Here is a 27160-nt window from a genome sequence, read left to right as displayed (position 1 = left end):
GGGCAGCAAAGAAGCCATGAAAAACATCAGGGACAGACTGATATTCTGGGATTGGACTGCTGAGGACTGCTGGGGGAAAGTCATTTTCTCTAATGAATCCCCTTTCCGATTGTTTGGGTCATCTGGAAAAAAGAAAAGGTGAGCGGCGCTACCATCAGCCCTGTGTCACGCCAACAGTAAAGCATCCTGAGACCATTCATGTCAGCCAAGGCATGAGAGCAACTTCTGCCTACCATCCAAGAACAGTTTGGTGACCAACATGATGGAGCACCGGGCCATAAGGTAAAAGTGAGAACTAAGTAGCTCGTGAACAAAACATCGAAATTTTGGATCCGTGGCCATGAAACTCCCCATTGAGAACTGAAGAGGCGGGTGGACAAACACAAACCCACCAATTCTGACAAACTCCAACAACAGCAACAACATTTATTTCTATAGCACATTTTCATACAAATAATATAGCTCAAAGGGCTTTACATGATGAAGAAAAGAGAAAAAAAGACAAAGTAAGAATTAAAATAAGACAACACTAATTAACATAAAATAAAATTAAGGTCCGATGGCCAGGGAGGACAGAAAAAACAAAAAAAAACTCCAGACGGCTGGAGAAAAAAATAAAATCTGAGGGGGTTCCAGACCATGAGACCACCCAGCCCCCTCTGGGTATTCTACCTCACATAAATGATCAGTCCTCTTTGTATTTAGGGTTCTCATGGAAGGACTTGATGATGATAGTCATGTAGACGTCTGACTTTTAATCCATCAATGTAGGAACATCACGGTGCTTTGATTAGGTGGTGGTGGCACAGGTCGCCACCACAGAAAACCGAGAAAAAAAAAACAGAAAAGAGAGTAGGGGTTAGTACGGATTTTAGAGCTTCCATGAATAGTTATGATAATTAATTGAATATACAGAGCATCAGGATTAAACTGAAATGAAGTTATGAGAAGGCCATGTTAAAGTAATGTGTTTTCAGCAGTTTTTTAAAGTGCTCCACCGTATCAGCCTGTTGAATTCCTATTGGTAGGCTCTTCCATATTTTAGGTGCATAACAGCAAAAGGCCGCCCGCCTCACCACTTCTTTTAAGTTTAGCTCTTGGAATTCTAAGCAGACACTCATTTGAGGATCTGAGGTTATGATTTGGAATATAAGATGTCAGACATTCCAATATATAAGATGGAGCGAGATTATTGAAGGCTTTGTAAACCATAAGCAGTATTTTAAAATCAATTCTGAATGACACCGGTAACCAGTGTAGTGACGTCAAAACGGGAGAAATGTGTTCGGATTTTTCTTTTCCAAGTTAGGATTCTAGCAGCTGCATTCTGCACTCGTTGCAAACGATTTATGTCTTTTTTGGGTAGTCCTAAGAGGATTGCGTTACAGTAATCTAGTCGACTGAAAACAAAAGAGGGAACTAATTTCTCAGCATCTTTCAGTGATATAAGAGGTCTAACTTTTGCTATGTTTCTTAAGTGAAAAAATGCTGTCCTAGTGATCTGATTAATATGTGATTTAAAATTCAGGTTACAGTCAACAGTTACCCCTAAATTCTTTACCTCCATCTTGACTTTTAATCCTAATGCATCAAGTTTATTTCTAATAACCTCATTATATCCATTATTGCCAATCACTAAAATTTCTGTTTTCTATTTATTTAGCTTGAGAAAATTACTACTCATCCATTTAGATACACAAGTAAGACTTCCATCCATCCATCCATTTTCCAACCCGCTGAATCCGAACACCGGGTCACGGGGGTCTGCTGGAGCCAATCCCAGCCAACACAGGGCACAAGGCAGGAACCAATCTCGGGCAGGGTGCCAACCCACCGCAGGACACAAGTAAGACTTTGTGTCAGTGAATCAGGAGAGTCGGGGTCATCAGGTGCTATTGGTAAATACAGCTGTATGTCATCAGCATAGCTGTGGTAGCTCACGTTATGCCCCAAGATAATCTGACCTAACAGAAGCATGGAGATCGAAAAGAGCAGTGGACCCAGGATAGAGCCTTGTGGACCACCATATAGGACATCATGTGTCTTTGAAGTATAATTACCACAACTAACAAAGAATTTTCTACCTGCCAGGTAGGATTCAAACCAATTTAAGACGCTGCCAGAGAGGCCCACCCATTGACTAAGGTGATTTCTAAGAATATTATGATCAGTGGTGTCAAATGCGGCACTCAGATCTAAGAGGATGAGAACAGATAAATGGCCTCTGTCTGCATTGACCCACAAGTCATTGACTACTTTAACGAGTGCAGTTTCTGTGCTGTGATTTGTTCTAAAACCTGACTGAAATTTATCAAGAATAGCAGGTTTATTAAGGTGCTCATTTAGCTGTATAATGACTGCTTTCTCTAGAATTTTACTTGAGAAAGGCAGGTTAGAAATGGGTCTAAAATTTTCAAAAGCAGAGGGGTTGAGATTATTTTTCTTGAGTAGGGGTTTAACTACAGCAGTCTTAAGACAGTCTGGGAAGACCCCCGTATCTAATGATGAGTTTACTATGTCAAGAACATTATCAATTAGCACGCCCGATACTTCTTTGAAAATACTTGTTGGTATTGAGTCGAGGACGCAGGTAGAGGGTCTCAGTTGAGAAATTATTTTATTTAAATCAGGTAAATCTATCCTGCTGAAAGAAGAACTCCAAGCATTGATTATGCAGGAATGGGCAGCTGCCATCAATCAGGATTTGGCCCAGAGGTTGATTGCCAGCCTGCCAGGGTGAATTGCAGAGGTCTTGAAAAAGAAATAAGGGCCAACACTGCAGATATGGACTCTTTGCATGAACTTTACGTAATTGTCAATAAAAGCCTTTGAAACTTCTGAACTGCTTGTAATTCTACTTTGGTATATCAGAGAAACCTCACACAAAAAGATCTAAAAACACTGAAGCAGCAAACATTGTGAAAATTAATATTTGTATCACACTCAAAACTTTTAGCCACGACTGTTTAAAAAAATATTGACAGCCTATTATTACCTACAGGATCTGTCCAGGAGTAAACCAATGAAATTTCGTCTGGGGTATTTAAACATACAGTAACGTGTGGTTTGGTTGCTGTCGAGTAAATTTTAGTGCCCTGCAAACACTAATCAAAATCATTTTTGCTGGAATATGTCTCCTCTTGGCCATGGGCAAATAGCTGAATCTGATAGCAGGCAGTGTAAATATTTTCAGAGTGTTTACTTATTAGCTAGCCATCGGGGCGTCTGAAGGAGAAAGTCCTCATGCCCTGTGTATCTTCTTTCCTGCCCAGCTTTTTGTTTGGCTTAAGTCCCAGTGCAGTTCACTTGATTGTGATGCACTCTTCTGTCTGTTGGAAGTCCAAAGCCTTAACCACCACACCGCACAACCTGCCATTAAAAATAAAACATTCTATCAGGAGAACATTAGGGAATTGAAGTGAATTTCTTTGTGTAGAGTTAAACTAATTGAGTCCCATTCATTAAATTTAAACTACATACAGTGTAGGGCCATTAAGCCGCGGGCCAGTAATCCGCGAATTCGCTTAAGCCGCGCAAAAAGCTTGGATCCCAATTTTTTGACACTATGGATCGTACGGACCTAAACATGGGCTCTCAAACACTCGAGACAGGTGTTGAAAGCTGTCATTTTGGCATTTCGAATGTCCGTGATTGACAAGCTATGCACTATCGCGGATTAAATATTTAAATGCTGGCTTATAACTTCAAAGAGGTATTTATAGAAGATTAGTCTTTTATTTATCAATAAAGAATAAAATAACTTACAATGAAATTCAAATATTAATCTGTTTTATCCACGCTGAGTGTCAGCGTTATGGAGGCCGCCATTGTAACCGATTCACACCTTACAATGCTACAAAATCCGCAAAAAATCGACTCGTATTTAAAGTATTATTTTTAATTCGATAATCTGATAAAACTTGAAATTGTATAAATATGAGTCACAAACCCAACGTAAATCACTTCAGTTTCTGAATCTATAGCGAGCACATCATATTTCCATCCATCCATCCATCCTCTTCCGCTTATCCGAGGTCGGGTCGCGGGGGCAGCAGCTTGAGCAGAGATGCCCAGACTTCCCTCTCCCCGGCAACTTCTTCTAGCTCTTCCGGGAGAATCCCGAGGCGTTCCCAGGCCAGCCAGGAGACATAGTCCCTCCAGCGTGTCCTGGGTCTTCCCCGGAGCCACCTCCCGGTTGGACGTGCCCGGAACACCTCACCAGGGAGGCGTCCAGGAGGCATCCTGATCAGATGCCCGAGCCACCTCATCTGACTCCTCTCGATGCGGAGGAGCAGCGGCTCTACTCTGAGCTTCTCACCCTATCTTTAAGGGAGAGCCCAGACACCCTGCAGAGGAAACTCATTTCGGCCGCTTGTATTCGCGATCTTGTTCTTTCGGTCACTACCCATAGCTCATGACCATAGGTGAGGGTAGGAACATAGATCGACCGGTAAATTGAGAGCTTTGCCTTATGGCTCAGCTCCTTTTTCACCACGACAGACCGATGTAGAGCCCGCATCACTGCGGACGCCGCACCGATCCGCCTGTCGATCTCACGCTCCATTCTTCCCTCACTCGTGAACAAGACCCCAAGATACTTGAACTCCTCCACTTGAGGCAGGATCTCGCTCCCAACCCTGAGAGGGCACTCCACCCTTTTCCGGCTGAGGACCATGGTCTCGGATTTGGAGGTGCTGATTCCCATCCCAGCCTCTTCACACTCAGCTGCGAACCGATCCAGAGAGAGCTGAAGATCACGGCCTGATGAAGCAAACAGGACAACATCATCTGCAAAAAGCAGTGACCCAATCCTGAGTCCACCAAACCGGACCCCCTTAACACCCTGGCTGCGCCTAGAAATTCTGTCCATAAAAGTTATGAACAGAATCGGTGACAATGGGCAGCCCTGGCGGAGTCCAACTCTCACTGGAAACAGGTTTGACTTACTGCCGGCAATGTGGACCAAGCTCTGACACCGGTTGTACAGGGACCGAACCGCCCTTATCAGGGGGTCCGGTACCCCATACTCCCGGAGCACCCCCCACAGGATTCCCCGAGGGACACGGTCAAACGCCTTTTCCAAGTCCACAAAACACATGTAGACTGGTTGGGCGAACTCCCATGCACCCTCCAGGACCTTTCTAAGGGTGTAGAGCTGGTCCACTGTTCCGCGACCAGGACGAAAACCACACTGTTCCTCCTGAATCCGAGGTTCGACTATCCGACGGACCCTCCTCTCCAGAACCCCCGAATAGACTTTTCCAGGGAGGCTGAGGAGTGTGATCCCTCTGTAGTTGGAACACACCCTCCGGTCCCCCTTCTTAAAGAGGGGGACCACCACCCCGGTCTGCCAATCCAGAGGCACTGTCCCTGATGTCCATGCGATGTTGCAGAGGCGTGTCAACCAAGACAGTCCTACAACATCCAGAGCCTTGAGGAACTCCGGGCGTATCTCATCCACCCCCGGGGCCCTACCACCAAGGAGTTTTTTGACCACCTCGGTGACCTCAGTCCCAGAGATGGGGGAGCCCACCTCTGAGTCCCCAGGCTCTGCTTCCTCATTGGAAGGCATGTTATTGGGATTGAGGAGGTCTTCGAAGTACTCCCCCCACCAAGGTCAGCAGCGCACCATCCCCACCATATACAGTGTTGACACTGCACTGCTTCCCCCTCCTGAGACGCCGGACGGTGGACCAGAATCTCCTCAAAGCCGTCCGAAAGTCGTTCTCCATGGCCTCCCCAAACTCCTCTCATGCCCGAGTTTTTGCCTCAGCAACCACCGAAGCTGCATTCCGCTTGGCCTGCCGGTACCTATCAGCTGCCTGTAGGGTACCACAGGACAAAAGGGTCCTGTAGGACTCCTTCTTCAGCTTGATGGCATCCTTCACCGCCGGTGTCCACCAACGGGTTCGGGGATTGCTGCCACGACAGGCACCGACCACCTTACGGCCACAGCTCCGGTCAGCTGCCTCAACAATAGAGGCACAGAACATGGCCCATTCGGACTCAATGTCCCCCACCTCCCTCGGGATGTGGTCGAAGTTCTGCCGGAGGTGGGAGTTGAAGCTACTTCTGACAGGGGGCTCTGCCAGACGTTCCCAGCAGACCCTCACAACACGTTTGGGGCCTACCAGGCCTGACCGGCATCCTCCCCCACCATCGAAGCCAACTCACCACCAGGTGGTGATCAGTTGACAGCTCCACCCCTCTCTTCACCCGAGTTTTCAAGACATGTGGCCACAAGTCCGACGACACGACCACAAAGTCGATCATCGAACTGAGGCCTAGGGTGTCCTGGTGCCAAGTGCACATATGAACACCCCTATGCTTGAACATGGTGTTCATTATGGACAATCCGTGATGAGCACAGAAGTCCAATAACAAAACACCGCTCGTGTTCAGATTGGGGGGGCCATTCCTCCCAATCACGCCCTTCCAGGTCTCACTGTCATTGCCCACGTGAGCATTGAAGTCTCCCAGCAGAACGAGGGAGTCCCCAGAAGGTATGCCCTCTAGCACCCCCTCCAGGGACTGCAAAAAGGGTGGGAACTCCGAACTGCTGTTCGGTGCATACGCACAAACAACAGTTAGGACCCGTCCCCCCACCAAAAGGCGAAGGGAGGCTACCCTCTCGTCTACTGGGGTAAACCCCAATGTACAGGCTCCAAGTCGGGGGGGCAATAAGTATATCCAAACCCGCTCGGTGCCTCTCACCGGGGGCAACTCCAGAGTGGTAGAGAGTCCAGCCCCTCTCAAGGAGATTGGTTCCAGAGTCCAAGCTGTGTGTCGACGTGAGCCCGACTATATCTAGCCGGAACCTCACACACAAGCTCAGGCTCCTTCCCCTTCAGAGAGGTGATATTCCACGTCCCAAGAGCCAGCTTCTGTAGCCGAGGATCGGACCGCCAAGGTCCCCGCCTTCGGCCACCACCCAACTCACACTGCACCCGACCTCCTTGGCCCCTCCCATAGGTGGTGAGCCCATGGGAAGGGGGACCCACGTTGCCTCTTCGGGCTGTGCCCGGCCGAGCCCCATGGGTGCAAGCCCGGCCACCAGGCGCTCGCCATCGAGCCCCACCTCCAGGCCTGGCTCCAGAGGGGGGTCCCGGTGACCCACGTCCGGGTGAGGGAAAACGCCGTCCAAATTTTTTATTCGTCATAGGAGGACCAGTTTGCCTTGGGTGGCCCTACCAGGGGCATAACGCCTGAAAACATCCAAGCTGTAAGGGCATCTATTTTGCAGTCTCCTAGATGTTCAGCGCACTTCTGCCTTCTGCATTTCCAACACGTCTTTCAGGAGGATTCTGCATGAGGACCTTCATTTCCATCCATATAGAATGACAGTAGTGCAGCAACTCACTGAGAGAGACTGGGTGAGCCGTAGAGAGTTACACGCCAGCATTCTGCAAACCTTTCATTGAAATGCCATCGTCAGTTGTAATGGCCGACCCCTTTACCCAGACCGGCAACTACACAACCAAGACTATTGACTTGGCTATAACAAGTTGTTAACAAACTCATCACAACTACATGTTCCGTTTTATCTTAAAATTGTCCAATGGGAATGGGAAAACAAGACCTGTGCAATGACTTCCCTCAGTCTGACACTTGCACATGGCTGACATGTTGAAATCCTGGCATATGTCACCCACAACAGGTGACAATCAACTAGTGCTCATTCATAACACGTTAAGGTTCCTGCCCGATTTGTCCGCAGGACACAATATTTATTGTGAGTGCCATGTTAGATGGTCAGGCATCCTGGCCGGGATGGAGGTTGGTTTCTGGCCAGAATGGGATGCCACAATGGAAGGACAGGAGGTGACTGCTGTCCAAAGTCATATTCATCCCATCCCCTCACCCCACCACACACATTGGAAGCAGCATCTCACTGGTGGGACATCCTCAGGGCACGCTGGCTGGGAATTGTACTCCTATATATATAGAAATACACAGTAAATACAGAAAGCATTAGAAGAGAGTGTAAGCGAAGAGTTTACCTTTGATTTCTATTCAGCTTACAGAAAAGTATGGAGATATCTACAGTCTGAGACTTGGAGGAAGTAAATCTGTGATCGTCAATGGGTACAAGTTGGCCAAGGAGGCTCTGCTGACGCAAGGATATGCCTTGACTGGCCGGCCACAACTTGCTATTTATGACAGGATCTACTACAAAAAAACTGGTATTCATCTATATATATATATATATATATATATATATATATATATATATATATATCTATTTACATACAGTACTGTATATATACACCTATGTCACTTGATTACTTTTTAAATTTTATTAGTAATGTGTAAGTAGAACTCTACATGCTGATAGATATTTCCAAATGTGAACGTGGCATCTGGACAACAAGCTTGCCAGTGGAGAACACCTTGTAAGTTTGCTTGTATAATGGACTATGAAGCATAAACTTACAAACAGTAAAGCCCACCACTGGAGTCAACATCTTGAACAATTACTCAGTAGGTTTGAAAAGATAGAAAGAAGAGAAAGGTGCTATATAACAGATAGACAAGTATGAAAAGTACAACATTAGATAGAAACAGACAGATGAAAGGAACTATTTAACAGTAACATAGATAGATAGATAGATAGATAGATAGATAGATAGATAGATAGATAGATAGATAGATAGATAGATAGATAGATAGATAGATAGATAGATAGATAGATAGATGAGCCCCCATTGTTTTTCCTGACACACTTCTGCTGAATAATTTGTTGGCTGAAAGTCCTCAGTATTGGTGTGTCAGAAAGAGGATGTGCTGCATTGTTCATAATGGCACTCAGTTTTGTTTTCTTCCACTACGACCTCCAGGGGGTCCAGAGTGTGTCCCATAACTGAGCCTGTCCTGTTAATTAGCTTGTTGATTCAGTGGTCCTCTCCTGAAGTATATGATTCCAGCTCAACACACCACACTGGCCATCATGAAGTTGTAGAAGATGTGAAGGATGTCACTTCCCACATTAAAGGAACACAGTCTCATAAGGAAGAAGTAAGCACTTTGTCCCCTTCTTATATACAGGTAGGTCCTCTGTATTACAAGACCAGTCCAACCTGTCATTGATGTGGACCCCCAAGTACTTATAGGAGTGGTTCATTATTCTGGCGTAGAGGTTGTTTGGTGTGGTGAAACTCAATAAGCAGTTCATTTGGTTTTCAAAGATAATTCTCCAAGTTCTCCCCCTGACTCCTCTCTTCTGTCACATCCCTCTTATCAATACTCTCCATAAGTGCAGAATCACCTGAGATTTTCTGCAGGTGACGTGACCTCCTGTTATATTTAGAGTCTGAGGTGTGCAGAGAAAAGAGAGAAGCAGACAAGCCTGTTCCTTGTGGTGTTCCAGTGTTTTTCACACAGTCATTGAGTCTCACAGACGGTGGTCTTCCTGACAGGTAGTCCATCATCAAGACACCACATTCACCTGCATATCTCTGAGTTTACCACCTTAATGGGGATGTCTGGATGGTGTTGAAAGCACTGGAGAAATAAAAAAAACGAATCCTCACAGTGTGGTCAGCTTTGTCCAGTTGGTGGAGCAGACAGATAATTGCATCCTCCTCTCCAATCGTTGTCTGTTAGGCAAACTGCAGTGGGTCCAGGTGGTCTACCACAAGAGGACTCATATAGTCCAGGACCAGCCTCTCAATGGTTTTCATGATGTGAGACGTAGTCATTAGTAGTCATTTTGGCATATCGGCTTTATTTTTAGTGTCCCCTTTAGATTTCGGTATTTTAGATATAGAGTGTCTCATGGATGTCTCATTTAAGATATCAGCTCTTTAATAGTCAGCTCTTTTACGATATCACCCCTCTAGATAGTCTGCCCTGTGTGTTGTCAGCTGTGGGGTCGTCTGCCTCCTGGGCTGTCGTTGCTTGGTAATTTTATCCTTTTGGATTCTGACATTTTGAAGTTTTCCCCTTTTAACAGTCTGTTTTTTCAATAGTTTTTCTTTCAGGATATCAGTTTTGTAGCAGTGCGACTTCTTTACCAATGTGCTCTTTGGGGGTCTTCTTGCCTCACATTATTGTAATTATTACCATTTATCAACCAGTCATTTGCCATTTCTACACCTCAGTAGTCTGCCCTTTCAGTTGTCTGTTCATTTCCATGTTCTTCCTTTCATGGTCTGCCTTTTGCAGTTTCAGGTCTTAGGGTAGTCTGACCCTTAGGGTACTGGCACTTTTGGGTAATCTGTCCTTTATTAATTGGCTGGTGCCAATTAACTTCATTGATTTTCATTCCTACTTGTACTTCGACACGTTCTGGAGCCTCTACCACAGTTTGACCTCCTCCATCCAGCAGTGGGTTCATGGAAGAATTCACCATCAACACTGGTGTCTGACAGGGGTGCACCTTGGGGTGCCATTCCTCTTCTTTCTTGCAATGGACATTTCCCTGTGGTGGGTGACAAGTGATCTGAAGAGAGTGGATTTCAGTGGACAGGCCATGCCGGCCTTGCCAACTACAATTTTTCAATTTACGTCGTGCTCATGGCCTAAACACAACCTACGCTCCGAAACATAACCACCAAGTTGGAACTTGTGATGTGGAAAGTTGGATTCCAGATTAGCAACAGGAAGACCAAAGTTGTGCAGGTGAACCCATACCACCAAACTCTGGATCATTGTGGGATGATGGGGAGCTCAATGAGGCCACCCAGTTTATGTACCTTTGTAGCACCATTACATTGAATGAAGGCTCCAATGAAGACGTCTGTATATGAGTCAGTCAACCCATGGGGGTTTTCTAAAGAATGCGTTGTGATAGGGTAATGAAGATCAAACTATTCAATGCTGGTCAAAGGTGGTGGATAACCAAAAGCTTAGGTCAAAACCTCAATGTTTTGTTTGTGAAGAACCCTCAGTATCGCCTTCCATGATTGAGCCACGAGTGATGAGGTCTTGCGGCTGAGTGAGACTCACCAAAACGTTTGACCTGTCACCCAGATGTATTTGGCTGACCATGTCTTTCACTTACCCGACCATCAATTACCCGACCCTGTGATGTAATGGATGCCAAAAACTAGAAGAGATAACAGGGACGACACATCAAAGGTTAAAGAGCGACCCTCCAAGAAAACTTCGGTGCCATCGATGTGGGTTGAACGATGCTACGAAAATTGTGACAGACCATTCACAGTGGAGGAAACTCACCACCCTGTGTGCTTTAATGGCATCTCAAAGAAATAAGTGCTGAGTAAGTAAATCATTTGGTGAAATCACCGTTTGGTGACAATCGGTCACAGAGCTGTTGTTAGAGTAAGGCGGTGTAAGGGACGACCAGGAAGTCCAGAGAGTGGAAAGATGGGGGAAGGCAGCTAATTTAAGACACTGCCTCCACCCAAGATGCTAGATGGCAGCTTCCCTGGAGTGCAGCAGTGCCCCAGATTCTCACAGAGCACCATGGGACTTGGAGTTCTTTATCTGTGCCCTATTAGGTGCCGTGGATACCGCCAGGGGTAGCTGTAGAAAACTTACGGTATATGAAACAAGGTTTTCGCCTAACCCGGAAGCACTGGCAGACCACGTGAACGAAAGCATGGAAGTACTTCTGGGTTGGCCAATATAAAAAGGACCGCCTTACACCCAGTGGGGGAACCAGAGTCGGGAGAGGTGAAAGGAGAAAAGAAAAAGGAAAGGAGACATTTGAGTGGTTTGCGGTGCTTTATTGCCTGTTTACCTGTGACTGTGGTGACTGGGGAGCACTGTGAAGAATTTAAAACAAATGAACAAATTCTGGGTGCCTTTAACTCGTGTCGTCAGTGTCTGTCCATAGGGGTAGAGGAACGACAGTGCCCTCTAGTGTTCACAGCAGTCCTGACAACAACTTTAGAATCTTTCATAAAGGATTTCCATTTTCTTTTGCACTCAGTAAGTCTCTTTTAGTGCCGCGATGTCCACAGATTGAATGTCTGTCGTGTTCCTCCTCTTCCTCCTATGTGTCCCTCTCACCCAAACAGGCTTCAGTATCTCCTGGCTCTAACATTCATTTGCCCCCCATGTAGGCGTGGCATTAAGTAACGGGTACACCTGGAAAGAGCACAAGAGGTTCGCTTTGACCACACTGAGAAACTTTGGAGTTGGAAAGAAGAGCTTAGAGTCCATCATCATGGAGGAGGCCAAGTTCTTTGTGGAAGCCTTTGAGGAGGAGAGAGGTGAGTAATCTCAAAGCCCTTTGAGCTACTTTGAGTTGTAAGAGTAGGCACACGGCTCCCAGATTTTTGGATTTGTTATTATATGGAAGGCATGTTGCCATCATTTTAACAGAAAGGGCTGCCATGGCTTTTCATTAACAACAAGTTGCATGGCTGAATCTCCGATGTAAAGTAGACTGAAGCGTTAATGAAGATACCCTAAAACTGCTACTGCATGCCTACCAGGGACGTGCAGTCAGGGGAGGCAGGTGAGGCTCTTCATGAAAAGTAGAAAAACTAATAGTGATAACATAAAATATAATGTGTCCACTGGTCTGTGCTATAAATTTGTTTTCTGCATGATTCCCATAATTTTTATAGTCAAAATCGCTGAACTGACACATTTCCTGTTCAAATACAAGGGAGAAACGCGAGGTGCGGCAGCGACGAGCCTCACCTCACCTCACCTCAGACTGCTCTGTCCTTCACACACTGGGCCGATGCCTGCGAATGGTGTGTGCCTGCTGCTGTCTCTCTGTATATAAGGTTTGCAGACATGTTTATTATACACCCTGACTTTCCACAGTCTGGCTATTATCTTTAATGAATGTGTCTGACATATTTAGTCTTGCTGATCGGCCATGAAACTGCAGTGAAAAGGAACAAGGTGAGGCAGACAGTACTGTGCCGCCTTGAAGGGGGCGCATGTGAGCCCAACAGTGGCGACTGCCCTAAGACTACAAGGGAAGCTCCGCTTCCTCTACTATGTCAGCAAATAAATGCTCGTATATGCACTGTCGTATTTATATTGGTTTTAATAAAAGTGCGCTAGAACGCGTTCAACTTCATGACTAGCTCGTTCAGAATCAGGTATTTATTGTAGATTGTTTGACGCGATTTTCTTGTCAGCACAGCGCGTTACACCCTCCTGAAGCCCAGCTTCACTGGAGCTCTATGGACAAGCACAGAGGAGCTTTTTTCACTGCAGAAAAGCTGGACGGTAATTGGATAAATGCACCAAAATTGTCACTTCCAGGGACGCTCAGCTTCTCTGGGAGTGAATGGAGCAGTGGGCGGGCCAGGACGCTGGGCTGCTGCATGATGATTGGAGGAGCTGTTTAAAGGGCAGAACCCCTTTTTTGATTGACAGCATTTGAAAGAGTGCTGAAAAGTTATGGCCATTTCTTTGACTCAGGGAGACTTAGATCTCTGCGGTGGGTTGGCACCCTGCCCAGGATTGGTTCCCTGCCTTGTGCCCTGTGTTGGCTGGGATTGGCTCCAGCAGACCCCCGTGACCCTGTGTTCGGATTCAGCGGGTTGGAAAATGGATGGATGGATGGACTTAGATCTGAACTTCAAGTACTATATTCAGATCATGACTTACAGGGGAGCAGGGGTAAGCTGTGTGATTTCTTGGTGTTTTTTAAAGACATGGAGTTGGATAGTGCAATGCCTCAGCTATACAAGCTGTTGTCGTTAGTGGCAACAATTGGCGCTACATCAGCAGGTGTAGAGAGCAGCTTCTCCTGTTTAAAACAGGTCAATTCATACACCCGCAACACGATGGGCTAAGACCATTTGAGCAACCTTGATCTCCTGGCCATTGAGAGGAAACTGGTTAAGTCCCTGGAAAAGACGGCCAATTGGTACGACAGGGTCACAGACCATTTTTTGCAAAAGGAATGGAGGGCAGAATTTACGTACAAATAACATAATGAATTTTTTGATGAAGGCCTAATATGAGCTTCCCCTGTTTCAAAAGCTAGCAGCCGCCACTGGAGCCCAACTGGTGTTTGTTGCTGCTGTTCTTATACGCAGAGGCACCAATAAGTTAACAATATTAGAAAGTCAGGTGCACTGCGGCGATCCGTTTATTTTTATTTTTTGTTCCGACTTACTGCCAAAATGAAAGATTAAGATTTTAAAAATTATCCTCTTTGACGGCTGAATATTTTTTCCAAAAAACTCAGTTTTCTGAAAAGCACACAAAGCAATGGTTACACATATAAATCAACCTAAAACGTCTGTTGCTACGTGCTGTGGCTGCTGTTGGTGCATGTTTGGCATCTCTGCGTCTGCACGGGGGCACCTCGATGGCCAGCAGGAATGCAAGGGGCAGTGGTGGCAGTCACAGTGTGACGCAATATGGTTTGAACCTATTGTTATCATCATAAGTGGTGGTCCTCCCAGGCGAACGCTGCTGTAGGCGCATCAGCTACCCAAACATGTTCAGCACCACGAGATCAGCTGGGGACTGATCAGCTAATTCTGGTACCTCACTTTCGTTTTCGACATCCATCTCCTGATCACTGTGGTGGGCTGGCGCCCTGCCCGGGGTTTGTTTCCTGCCTTGCGCCCTGTGTTGGCTGAGATTGGCTCCAGCAGACCCCCGTGACCCTGTAGTTAGGATATAGCGGGTTGGATAATGAATGGATGGATCTCCTGATCACTTGCATCAAATTCCAAGTTCAACAAGTCCGTGTCTGATTTAGCGATAATACGTAAAATGCACATGGAGTATTTTATTTTGCACATCCACTTTAGTCTCTCGCCAGATGTCAATGCCATTTTAGAAATTGTTGGATCTTGGCTACTCAAGCAAGGAATCAAGGTCAAAACAACAAAGCTACTTAACTTTCCTTCTGGCAAAGAGAGTCGAACTAAAACGTAAGGGCGAGTTTTCACACAGTTTACAGCCGATTAACGTCCTCTACCCCTGAATTTTCGACAAATTCAACATCAGCCCTGGAAGACTTAAAGGAAAAGGCAGACTTTACAAGAAAGTGACAGAGATTTTCTTGGAGAAGGATAGGTGCATGGACTTCATTTACAAATAAAGGTAAACGGTTTTCAATTTTACAAAAAAATGAGATCAGACTACAACAACAACAACAACATTTATTTCTATAGCACATATTCATACACAAAGTAGCTCAAAGTGCTTTACATAATGAAGAAAAGAAAAATAAAAGACAAAATAAGAAATTAAAATAAGACAACATTAGTTAACATAGAAAGGAGTAAGGTCCGATGGCCAGGGTGGACAGAAAAAACAAAAAAAAACTCCAGAAATCTGGAGAAAAAAATAAAATCTGCAGGGGTTCCAGGACACGAGACCACCCAGTCCCCTGTGGGCATTCTACCTAACATAAATGAAATAGTCCTCTTTGTATTTAGGGTTCTCACAGAGTCACTTGATGCTGATGGTCATGCAGTCTTCAGGCTTTTAATCCATCCATCATTGTTGGAATATCATGGTACTTTGAGTAGATGGTGGTGGCGCAAGCCACCACCAACAGGACACCGGATAAGGAAACAGAAGAGAGAGTAGGGGTTAGTACAGATTTTAGAGCCACCATGAATAGTTATTATAATGAATTAGATATACAGAGTATCAGGATTAAATTACAGTGAAGTTATGAGAAGGCCATGTTACAGTAATGTGTTTTTATCAGTTTTTTAAAGTGCTCCACTGTATTAGCCTGGCGAATTCCTACTGGAAGGCTATTCCAGATTTTAGGTGCATAACAGCAGAAGGCCGCCTCACCACTTCTTTTAAGTTTTGCTCTTGAAATTCTAAGGAGACACTCAGTTGAGGATCTGAGGTTACGATTTGGAATATAAGGTGTCAGACATTCCGATATATAAGATGGGGCGAGATTATTTAAGGCTTTATAAACCATAATAAGAATTTTAAAGTCAATTCTGAATGACACAGGTAACCAGTGTAGTGACATCAAAACTGGAGAGATGTGCTCGGATTTCCTTTTCCTGGTTAGGATTCCAGCAGCTGCATTCTGTACTCGTTGCAAACGATTGATGTCTTTTTTGGGTGGTCCTGAGAGGAGTGCGTTACAGTAATCTAGCCGACTGAAAACAAACGCATGAACTAATTTCTCTGCATCTTTCAATGATATAAGAGGTCTAACTTTTGCTATGTGTCTTAAGTGAAAAAATGCTGTGCTAGTGATCTGATTAATATGCGATTTAAAATTCAGATTACAATCAACGGTTACCCCTAAGCTTTTTACCTCCGTCTTGACTTTTAATCCTAATGCTTCCAGTTTATTTCTAATAGCCTCATTGTATCCATTATTGCCAATCACTAAGATTTCAGTTTTCTCTTTATTTAGCTTGAGAAAGTTACTATTCATCCAAACTAAGAGAAAAAACAATCCAATATTTAAAAACTAAATTTTGACCTTAAATAAAATATTTTTTTGTTTTTCTTGTTATCCTTTTGTTGAACAGTCCGTATTAAAATTGATTAAAGCATCAGAATTAAAAACTTTTAAAAACAGCTAAATATTTCAATTAAGGCCAAAATTGAAATCTGTTTTTTTGGACACCACTCTATACTTCCATTTGTATTGTGGAATTACAACGGCAAATTTAGAACGCATGAAGGGTGCAGAACAAATGCGCACTCTCCGCTCTCTCTGGTCACAATAAATGTAATGTTCTTTCTTAGCCAAATAAGCGCCTTAACTGTGTGTGTGTAAAGAATGCTGATGGGATATGAAACATAACCAGCAGTCAATGTGCCAACTGAATAGTGAATAAGCGACTCTTTGGGGTTCCTATATTTGTAAACCTGACACTGAAGGAGTCTCCAGCCATGAACCTCACCGCGCGTCACTGATGCCTACTGCAGAGTCGAGCCATTTAAGGGGGGACGTGTTCATGAGAAGTAGATACTGACCATTGTTATGCTTTACTATCTTTCATTTCTCAGGCCAGCCATTTAATCCTCATTTTACGATTAACAATGCTGTCTCCAACATCGTCTGCTCGATCATTCTCGGTCGCCGATTTGAGTACAGCGACAGCCAATACCGAGAGCTGCAACATCTGATGAACAGGGGCATTTATTTGGAAGGAAGCTGGTGGGCTTGGGTAAGAGAACTTTACGCATCTGAAGAATTTCATGAATGCACCATGATTCATAGATAGTGATGTGCGAAATGACGCCCTCAAAATTGTATTCCCAGCAATACCCTGTGTTTCGCTTCACAAAAGAAATTTGCAAAATGTGTGTCATTTGTGCTATTCATTTCAGCTGAAAGGCATTTAATTCCTCTCTGGAAGCAAGAGCAGCGTTTGGGGGTGGCAAGTGGGGCGACCTCCCCAGGCCCTGTGCTTCAAGGGGGGCCCGCTTTTGAGGTCCGTGTGTCCCGTTCGAGCAGATTTGTCAAGTTATATTCTCCAGTTATATTTTGATAAAGTCTGCGTGTTATCTTGCAAAAATTTACCTGAATACTATAATGAGAAGATCCGGTGTATGTTAACATTATCTTCATTAAATTCACACGCAAGTTTATACAGTCCACACATACTGGTAATAGCGTTTGACGTAACCGGCCCCACGGGGGGATTGGTCAGCAGTAAGGCCCCGCACACGCCTAAGACCGCCTCTGTCTGGAAGCGTTTTAATGCATTAATTCTACATTTGTCTGCTTATCATTTCATTTTTAAATACAGTTAGGTCCATAAATATTTGTACAGAGACAACTTTTTTCTAATTTTGGTTCTGTACATTACCACAATGAATTTTAAATGAAACAACTCCGATGCAGTTGAAGTGCAGACTTTCAGCTTTAATTCAGTGGGGTGAACAAAACGATTGCATAAAAAATGTGAGGCAACTAAAGCATTTTTATAACACAATCCCTTCATTTCAGGGGCTCAAAAGTAATTGGACAAATTAAATAACTGGAAATCAAATGTTCATTTCTAATACTTGGTTGAAAACCCTTTGCTGGCAATGACAGCCTGAAGTCTTGAACTCCTGGACATCACCAGATGTTGGGTTTCCTCCTTTTGAATGCTCTGCCAGGCCTTTACTGCAGCGGCTTTCAGTTGCTGTTTGTTTGTGGGCCTTTCTGTCTGAAGTTTAGTCTTCAACAAGTGAAATGCCTGCTCAGTTGGGTTAAGATCAGGTGACTGACTTGGCCATTCAAGAATTTTCCACTTCTTTGCTTTGATAAACTCCTGGGTTGCTTTGGCTGTATGTTTTGGGTCATTGTCCATCTGTATCATGAATCAATTTGACTGCTGTATTTAGCTGGATTTGAGCAGACAGTATGTCTCTGAACACCTCAGAATTCATTCGGCTGCTTCTGTCCTGTGTCACATCATCAATAAACACTAGTGTCCCAGTGCCACTGGCAGCCATGCACGCCCAAGCCATCACACTGCCTCCCTCCACTGTGTTTTACAGATGATGTGCTATGCTTTGGATAATGAGCTGTTCCACGCCTTTTTCTTGCCATCATACTGGTAGAGGTTGATCTTGGTTTCATCTGTCCAAAGAATGTTTTTCCAGAACTATGCTGGCTTTTTTAGATGTTCTTTAGCAAAGTCCAATCTAGCCTTTCTATTCTTGAGGCTTATGAGTGGCTTGCACCTTGCAATGCACCCTCTGTATTTACTTTCATGCAGTCTTCTCTTTATGGTAGACTTGGATATCGATACGCCCACCTACCCCCTGGAGAGTGTTGTTCACTCGGTTGGCTGTTGTGAAGGGGTTTCTCTTCACCATGGAAATGATTCTGTGATCATCCACCACTGATGTCTTCCATGGACGTCCAGGTCTTTTTGCGTTGCCTGAGTTCACCAGTTCTTGCTTTCTTTCTCAGGATGGACCAAACTGTACATTTTGCCACTCGTAATATTGGAGCAATTTCTCGGATGGGTTTTTTCTGTTTTCGCAGCTTAAGGATGGCTTCTTTCACCTGCATGGAGAGCTCCTTTGACCGCATGTTGTCTGTTCACAGCAAAATCTTCCACATGCAAGCACCACACCTCAAATCAACTCCAGGCCTTTTATCTGCTTCATTGATAAGGACATAACGACGGCCTTGCCCACACCTGCCCATGAAATAGCCTTTGAGTCAATTGTCCAATTACTTTTGAGCCCCTGAAATGAAGGGATTGTGTTCAAAAAATGCTTTAGTTGCCTCCCATTTTTATGCAATCGTTTTGTTCACCCCACTGAATTAAAGCTGAAAGTCTGCACTTCAACTGTATCTGAGTTGTTTCATTTCAAATTCATTGTGGTAATGTACAGAACCAAAATGAGAAAAAAGTTGTCTCTGTCTAAATATTTATGGACCCAACTGTAAATACTGTTGGCATTTTAGTGTGCCTTTAAGCCCCCAACATTCTTCAGTGAGTTTAGCATTTTGATACGTGCAACAAATTTTCAATTGTTCTGCTCCTACTCTGTTCAGTGCTTGTATGGACTGGGTGTTGGGCAAGGTCATGGGGTCCAGCGGCTGTGGGGCATCTGTTGGTGAAGAAAGATTCATGGATCTTGACTTTGCTGACGATGCTGTGATCTTCGCAGAGTCGATGGAGGCTCTTATCGGAAACGCTCGAGGGACTGAATGAGGAGTCTGAGTGTCTGGGCTTAAGAGTGCCCTGGATAAAAAGCAACATCCAGGCCTTTAATGACCTCTTGGGCATGGCCATCAGCAGTGTGTCTGTCTGAGGAGTGTTTCGACCTCAATGAGTGGTTGACTTACCTCAGCAGTGACATTCATGTGATTCTGGTGACTCTTCATATGAAGTCAGTAGACAGATTAGGAGAGCATGGGGGGGTCATGAGGTCGCTGGAAAAGGGTGTGTGGTGCTCCCGATATCTATGCAAAAGGACGAAGGTCCAAGTCTTTACAATTCTGGTGCTTCCTGTCTTGCTATATAATTCTGAGACATGGACGCTATCCAGTGATCTGAGATGAAGACTGGACTCCTTCATGTGTGTCTCTCTGGAAAATCCTTGGTTTGAGTTTGTGTTGCTCATGGAGTCCCGAATGAGGCACACGACCTGCATTGTGAAGGAGTGTCAGTTACGGTACTACGGCCATGTGGTGTGGTTCCCGAGGGTGATCCGACTCATAAGATCCTCATTGTTGGGGACCCGAGTGGCTGGACCAGGCCAAGGGGTCGCCCACATAACACCTGGCTGTGGCAGATAGAGGGTCATTTCCGGAGGGTGGGACTGGACCGTGTGCTGCCTAGGAGGGGTTGCAAACCGGGATCCCGAGTTGTTTCGTTATGTAGTGCGTGCGGCAACGCACTGTACCAGTGCATGCTCCTCAACTTGACTTGACTTGACTTGAACAAAGTTTAGTGTCAGTTCTGACGAAAGTGAATGTGAATTGAGACTTGTCAATTTCGCTCATTGCAGATTTGTAGATCATCATTCTGCTTTTCAGTTATCGTTCACTTTTATTGTATAACTAGCAAAGTGAAAGACCCGTTTATTAAAATCAGTCCGTCTGTAAACACGCTTGTTTAATGTCTTTTAAAATGACCCCATAAGAAATAACATCTCCTCTTTTTTTCCTTTTAGTGTTACAATGCATTTCCTGGGCTCATGAAGTACTTACCAGGGGGTCACAACGAGCTTTTCTCAAGCTATGGGAAAATTCAGGATTTTCTGAGAGAAGACATTAGAAACCATAAGAAGGACTTGGACCCAATGTCCCCGCGTGATTACATTGACACCTACCTCGTGGAAATTGAGAAGGTCAGTTTTCTGTCACTTGTATCTCAGCCACGTTCAGAAATTAGTGAAATGTACATCTTACAATACTCTCATTGCACAAAGATCATGCAAAAGGAGCAAGCTGTGGAATGGCAGCAATACAGCAGATCTGGTGGTCACCATTTAACACGTGGCTTAGCTGTCAGTGCTGTGTCTGCCCAGCGTGGTGTTGGACGTGAATGGGAAATGGTGAGATAAATGAACAGAAAGAAATGAATAAGAGGGGCAAACGGGGGATACGGGCAAAGAAAAAGTTTATGATGTAGATTCGGAATGAGCATCAGATTTATTGGCCAAGTCTGCTCTCCTACAAAGCATCCTGACTCTGTTTTTGTTGAATCCCCAAGAGTTACATGACAGACGTGCACATAACTGATGAGCACACACCTCAGAAAAATACAAGAGAAAGACATGCATGAAAAGTGCAAGGCCGCACGAGAAATACCAAAATAAATACTCAGTCAAGCTTTAGTTATATGTAAAAAAAAAATTGCAAGATATGGAAAAGGGGGTTGGGGGGGGGGACTAAACATGACAGCCGAATTAACCATTTCTAAGCTGGATGGCCTACGGAAAGAAGCTGCTCTCATATTGTATCTCATTTGTATTATATCTCATTTTGGCCTGGCAGATGGGAGAAGTTCAAAGTGGTTGTGGCCTGGATGTGAGATGTCTGTCTCCATTTGTCCGTTCTGTCGAGTCCAGTACCGGGAGGTCCCAACGAGCTTTTCTCAAGCTATGGAAAAGTTTAAGATTTTCTGAGAGAAGAAATCAGAAACCATAAGAAGGACTTGGACCCGACGTCCCCTTGTGATTTTATTGACACCCACCTCAGGGAAATGGAAAAGGTCCATATTCTGTCACTTGTACCTCAAGCAAATTCAGTAATTGGTGAAATGTACCTCTTGCAGTGTTCTCACTGCACCAAGATCACAAAAAAACGAGCAGGATGGAGAATGGTAACAACAGAGCAAATATGTTGGTCATCATTTAATACGAGGCTTACTTGGCCAGTGTGGTGTTGTGCATGAATGAGAAACAAAGAGAAAATCGAACAGAAAGAAATAAATAAGAGGGGCAAATGGAGCATCCAGGCAAAAGAGAAATTTTATGATATAAAATCTGGATAAGAATCATATTTATTGGCAAGTCTGCTTGCATAAAAGGAATCTGATTCCTATAATATGAGCGACATGCACTTGAGATAAATACAAGACAGAACGTAAAGACATGCATACAAAGTGCAAGGCAGTGCAAGAAATACTGAAATAAATACGGAGTCAAGCATTACTTAAAAGATATTTTAGTTGGGGGGGGGGTCCATTGGAGTCAGGGGGAACCATTTATGAAATTTTGAGAGAAAGTTGGTTGTTTTATCAGAAAGTTTTGAAAGCTACTAGATCAAAAATGTTTTTTGAAGTTATTGGCTCTAACTCTCACAACCTTCACGTATATTTTAACACATTGAGTTCTGTTCTTAATGTTCACGAACCTGTCCTTCTGGAAGCTTCTAGGGAAACTTGCCATAAATTTCTTTACTTTTTTTGAAGAAGGTTGTAAGCACTAGGGCCCTCATTTCATCACCTTCTCATGATCCATCCATTTTAATACCCTGTTTGGCTGTGTTTGACCACTCTCCCCTTTCTGAAGCAGCTGGATTCCAGTATGAAGCCATCTGTCTCCCCCCTTTGATGTTGTCCTTCCTCGACTTCTTAAGGAGGTCTTTTCTACCTTGGGTCCTTCTATTCTTACAATTATTAATAGTAGTTTAACCTCTAGTGTGGTGCCTAAAAATTTTAAACATAGTCTGGACCACTTTGTTATATCTAACTTTAGGCCTATTTCCAAGCTACCTTTTTTGTCCAAACTCTTGGAAAAAGTCGTCTATACCCAACTGAAGTCCTTTCTGAACGAACATGCAATTCTGGAAGTGTTCCAGTCCTGGATTTAAAACTCACCACAGCACTGAGTCCTCTCTGTTAAGGGTTTTTAATGATATTCTTTAACAGTGGACTCTGGTGACTGTGTACTACTTATGCTTCTGGATTTAACAGCTGCCTTTGACACGATAGACCATGAGATCCTCATCTCCAGGCTAGACCAGTGGGTAGGCATCACAGGTTCAGATTTAAGTTTTTGTGTCCGCATTGATGATTTTACTTCCACCTCTGTTGCCCTCCCCTGGGGGGTATTCCACAGGGCTAAATCCTGGGACCTCTCTGTACTCCTTGTACCTGCTGCCACTCGGCGCTATTTTTCGGAAACACAGTATTTCCTTTCATCTTTATGAATACGACTGTCATGTTTATTTCCCTTTGAAGTGTCCTGGTCCATGCTCTGTCCAGCCCCTGCTTGATTGCCTTATTGACATAAGGAGTTGGATGGCATTAAATTTTCTAAATTTTAATGAGAACAAGAGAGAAGTCATGCTATTTTAGACCCAATGGCATCAAAGGGACCCCCTGCATTGACCTTTCCACTGTGGCTCAATATGAGAAATCCATGATCACAAATTTAGGTGTGCAAATGGATTCCACTTTAAAACTTGATAGCCATGTGAACGCAGTGGTAAAATCCTGCTTTTTCCAGTTGAGGCGGCATTCAAAAATCAAGCCTGTTTGGTCTAAACGCAACCTTGAAACAATGATACATGCTTTTATAACATCTCGTCTAGATTACTGCAATGCGCTTCTTTTTGGAATTAGCCAGGCCTCCATTGCTCGCCTACAGCTGGTGCAAAATGCTGCTGCTCGATTTTTAACTGGCACAAGAAAGCATGAGCCCATTACCCCGATTTTGGCTTTCCTTCAATGGCTTCCAGTTCGTTTCAAATCCATTTTAAGATCCTTGTATTTGTTTTTAAATCCTTTAATGGTTGTGCCCCATTTAATTTGTCGGAACTGCTGCACCCTTATGTACCGTCTCGATCTCTCAGGTCAGCAGACCAAATGCTTTTATGTGTTCCCAAGGCACGATGCAAACTCCGAGGTGATCGGTCTTTTTCAGTTGCACCCCCAAAACTCTGGAACGATTTGCCGTTGTACGTTAGGCAGGATCCTTCACTAACTGTCTTTAAATCTTATTTAAAAACACACTTTGACTTCCTAGCCTTTAACCCAGTATGATATGTTGACTGTCTGTGTACTTTTTAAATGCTTTTTCTTCATCCAAGGATAATAAAATCTCTGGGATGTTTGACTTTGTTGCTGAATATATTACATTAAACAGGCGTCGAAGATTGGACGCTAAATGTCGGCCTTTAATAAATCCAGCTTGATCTTGTGACATTACTGAAGACAGCACTTTCTCCATCCTTCTAGCTTGGACATTGGAGAGTATTTTAACATCATTATTCAGAAGTGAAATTGGTCTGTATGGTGCACATTGTAATATGTCCTTATTTTGTTTAGGAAAGACGGTGATTAATGCTTGACGAAAAGTTTGAGGTAGAATTTTATTGTCTCTAGCTTCTGTGAATGATGCTGATATGAGGGGAACTAGGTGAGTGGAGATCTTCTTATAAAATTCGGCAAGGTAGCCATCGGGGCCTGCTGCTTTCCCACTCTGAAGTAACTTTATTGCATCTAATAATTCTGATAGTGCCAACGGTTTATCCAATTCCTCTGCACTAAGAGTATCTATTTGTGGTATCTCTAATGCATCCAGGAATGCATTAGATTGTGTCTTGTCTTCTTTAAACTCAGTAGAATATAAGGTTTTATAGTAGTCTCTAAATGTGTGCATTATATTTTTATGGTCAATGATTATGTCTCTGTTTGTGTTGGTGATTGCTGGGAGTGCATTGTGAACTTCTTGCTTGTGGATTTGTTGAGCTAAAAGCTTATTAGCTTTCTCTCCGTGTTCATAATAATGATGTCTTGATTTAAATATGAGTTGTTCAGTTTCTTTAGTTGTCAAGAGATAGAGTTCTGAATGCAGAGCCTGCCTTACATCTCCCACCTCTTCTTCTCCTTCTTCTTCTTCTTCTAACAACAGTAGCCCAATTTCCACCAGCACCCTGTTGGCTAACAGTACTGGTGGCAGTCGTTGTTAACCCAGGGCTCGACAGATCCAGTATGGAAATTTGTATTGTTCTCCGCATATGATTTGGCATAATTTTATACCAGATGCCCTTCCTGACATAAACCTTCCCATTTATCTGGGCTTGGGACCGGCACGAAGAAACACACTGGCTTGTGCATTCCCTGTGGCTGGGTTAGGTACTAAAGTTACATGCAAAAAGAAAAACAAAACAAAATTAAATAATAACAATGCCTTAGTCTCTATATACTGTATATAAAATCCAACGTCTATCTGTCTGTCTGCTTTTCACGAGAGAACTACTTAATGGATTTAGATCTGATTTTTTTGTATAATTTGCTTGAACATTCCGGTTGATTTTGCGACTTCTCTCATCATGCTAAGAATCACAGTTCGCTTGCGGTACCGATTTATTTATGCAAATCCGAGAGAGAGGCAGTGGGCCGAGGGAGTGGGGTGGGGCCCTCCTTACTCACGTGCCAGCCTCTGGGCGTTCCTTACCTACGCTAAGCTAGCGAACTACTTAACAGATTTAGATCGGGTTGTTATTTTGTAATTTGCTTGAACAATCCGGGTCGATTTTCCGATTTCTCTTATTACGTTATGTATCATAGTTTGCTTGCGACACTGATTTATTTGTGCAAATCCAAGCGACATGCAGCGGGCTTGGGGGAAAGGGGAAGGGCTCTCCTCACTCACGTGCAAGCTTCGGGGCGTACCTTACCTTCATTTAGTTAGTGAATGAGAGAACTACTTAACAGATTTAGATCTGTTTTTTTTCTATAATTTGCTTGAACGTTCCGGTTGATTTTGTGACTTCTCTCATCAAGCAGAATTACAGTTCGCTTGTAGTAGTGATATATTCGTGCTAATCTGAGACAGGGGCTGCGGGCCAAGGGGAGGAGGAAAGTGTGACATCAGGAGTAGGGAGCCCGGCAAGGCCCTCCTCACTGTCCTGTTTCACTACTACACGGTCAGAGTGGGTGACAGTTAGTAGTGTATAAAATAAAGAATGCACAATAACATATGATAAATGTATAATTAAGAGAAATACAGAACTGTCTTTTTTAAGTCTCTAAATCACTGTCCAGTGATAAGGTCAGTTATCCACAGTGAACCAAACCACACTGTGATAGATGAGCTCAGAGCAGACTCGAGGGTTGCTTTGTAGAGTAGAATCAGGAGCTCCGATGGTCTATTGAACTCCCCTCAGGTTGTAGCGGTCCGGTGCTGCTAAGATTCATACCGTCGATGAGACAGTGATTTATTTATTTTTTTGGTGGAGATTCCAGGGACGCACCCATCCTTGGCCCGACCCGCACACACTCACAAGCAGAGACACAAAACCAATGAATGAATAAATAATCTATTAAATGAAAACCGAGTACACAACAATAACAATCAGACAAACCTCCCCTTTCCCCTACGGCGATACAGTTGTAACATAACAATGAAACAGAACAATAAACACTCACGACAATGTCCTTATACGGTCCAATACAGCAAAAGTGGATGAAATGGTTTGGTGTGAAGATGACAATCCTGAGAACAGCTTCCTTAGGAAATGAGTGAAACAGTCCTACTGGTAGTCCTGAGCGGCGAGGGGTGAGATTTCCAGGAGCACTCCTTTTGAAGACGCACGACAATTAATCCACCACTATAACATGATAGGCAGGTACGAGACAGTCCATTCTTCCTAACGGGAAACGGTCCAGGGCACAATTGACTTTTTAGACGACATGTTGGACAAGATACACACAAACACCGATCTCTTGTTGCTCCATCAGGCCCCCTCTTTTCAACTTTCCTACTGTCCTCTTTCGTCCCCAGCAGCCCCAACTTCTGTTTTAGTCATCCTATGTAGATATTCCCCCTTGGGCTGTTGGGAAATGGAGTTCTTCCCACTGTAGCACTGCTACAAGGTGTTGCAGGAAGTCCATTCACTGCTGTGGCTTTTTTTAATGATGGAATCTACATCTGCCTTTGTAATAAGCATAAGTTTAAAATGTCACTGTACTCTCTGCAAATATGTCTTAGAAATCTGACTTTTTCTACTCACATGCACAGTTGACACTGAGCCAGATTTAGCACAGGGGCTCACCATATAAGAACTGCTAGGCAAGCATTATAATATAAGACAAGACAGATAGACACAACTGGGCAGTGAGACTGAGGACTGTTGTAGTTTTGTCTGTCAAAGTCAGCATGAAACTGTATCCTCTTTTGCCTCTGTTGCTTTATTATTCTTCTGGAGGAAACACTGATATAATAGCAAGCTTGTAGCTGGGAACAGGATGAATCAGGTTGTGGTCAGATTGGCCTAAAGGTGCCAGTAGATTCTCTAATTTTAGTTATTCTGGTGGGTGTTCAGACCAAAGTGTATCTATCTATCTATCTATCTATCTATCTA

The 27160-nt window shown here is 44.0% G+C and overlaps 1 protein-coding gene across 1 annotated transcript in view; it reads left to right on the top strand.

The window, feature by feature from the left end:
- LOC114658751 (cytochrome P450 2J4-like) overlaps nucleotides 1-27160 on the top strand; it is a 64298-nt gene that overhangs the window by 9968 nt on the left and 27170 nt on the right. Inside the window, exons 2-5 of the mRNA XM_028810795.2 lie at nucleotides 8018-8183; nucleotides 12030-12179; nucleotides 16894-17054; nucleotides 20515-20691. Coding sequence (XP_028666628.2) covers nucleotides 8018-8183; nucleotides 12030-12179; nucleotides 16894-17054; nucleotides 20515-20691 — 654 coding nt within the window. The remainder of the gene's footprint in view (nucleotides 1-8017; nucleotides 8184-12029; nucleotides 12180-16893; nucleotides 17055-20514; nucleotides 20692-27160) is intronic.

Source organism: Erpetoichthys calabaricus, chromosome 10, assembly GCF_900747795.2.
Source record: "Erpetoichthys calabaricus chromosome 10, fErpCal1.3, whole genome shotgun sequence".
Lineage (NCBI taxonomy): Eukaryota > Metazoa > Chordata > Cladistia > Polypteriformes > Polypteridae > Erpetoichthys > Erpetoichthys calabaricus.
This window is presented reverse-complemented; position numbering and strand designations above follow the sequence as displayed.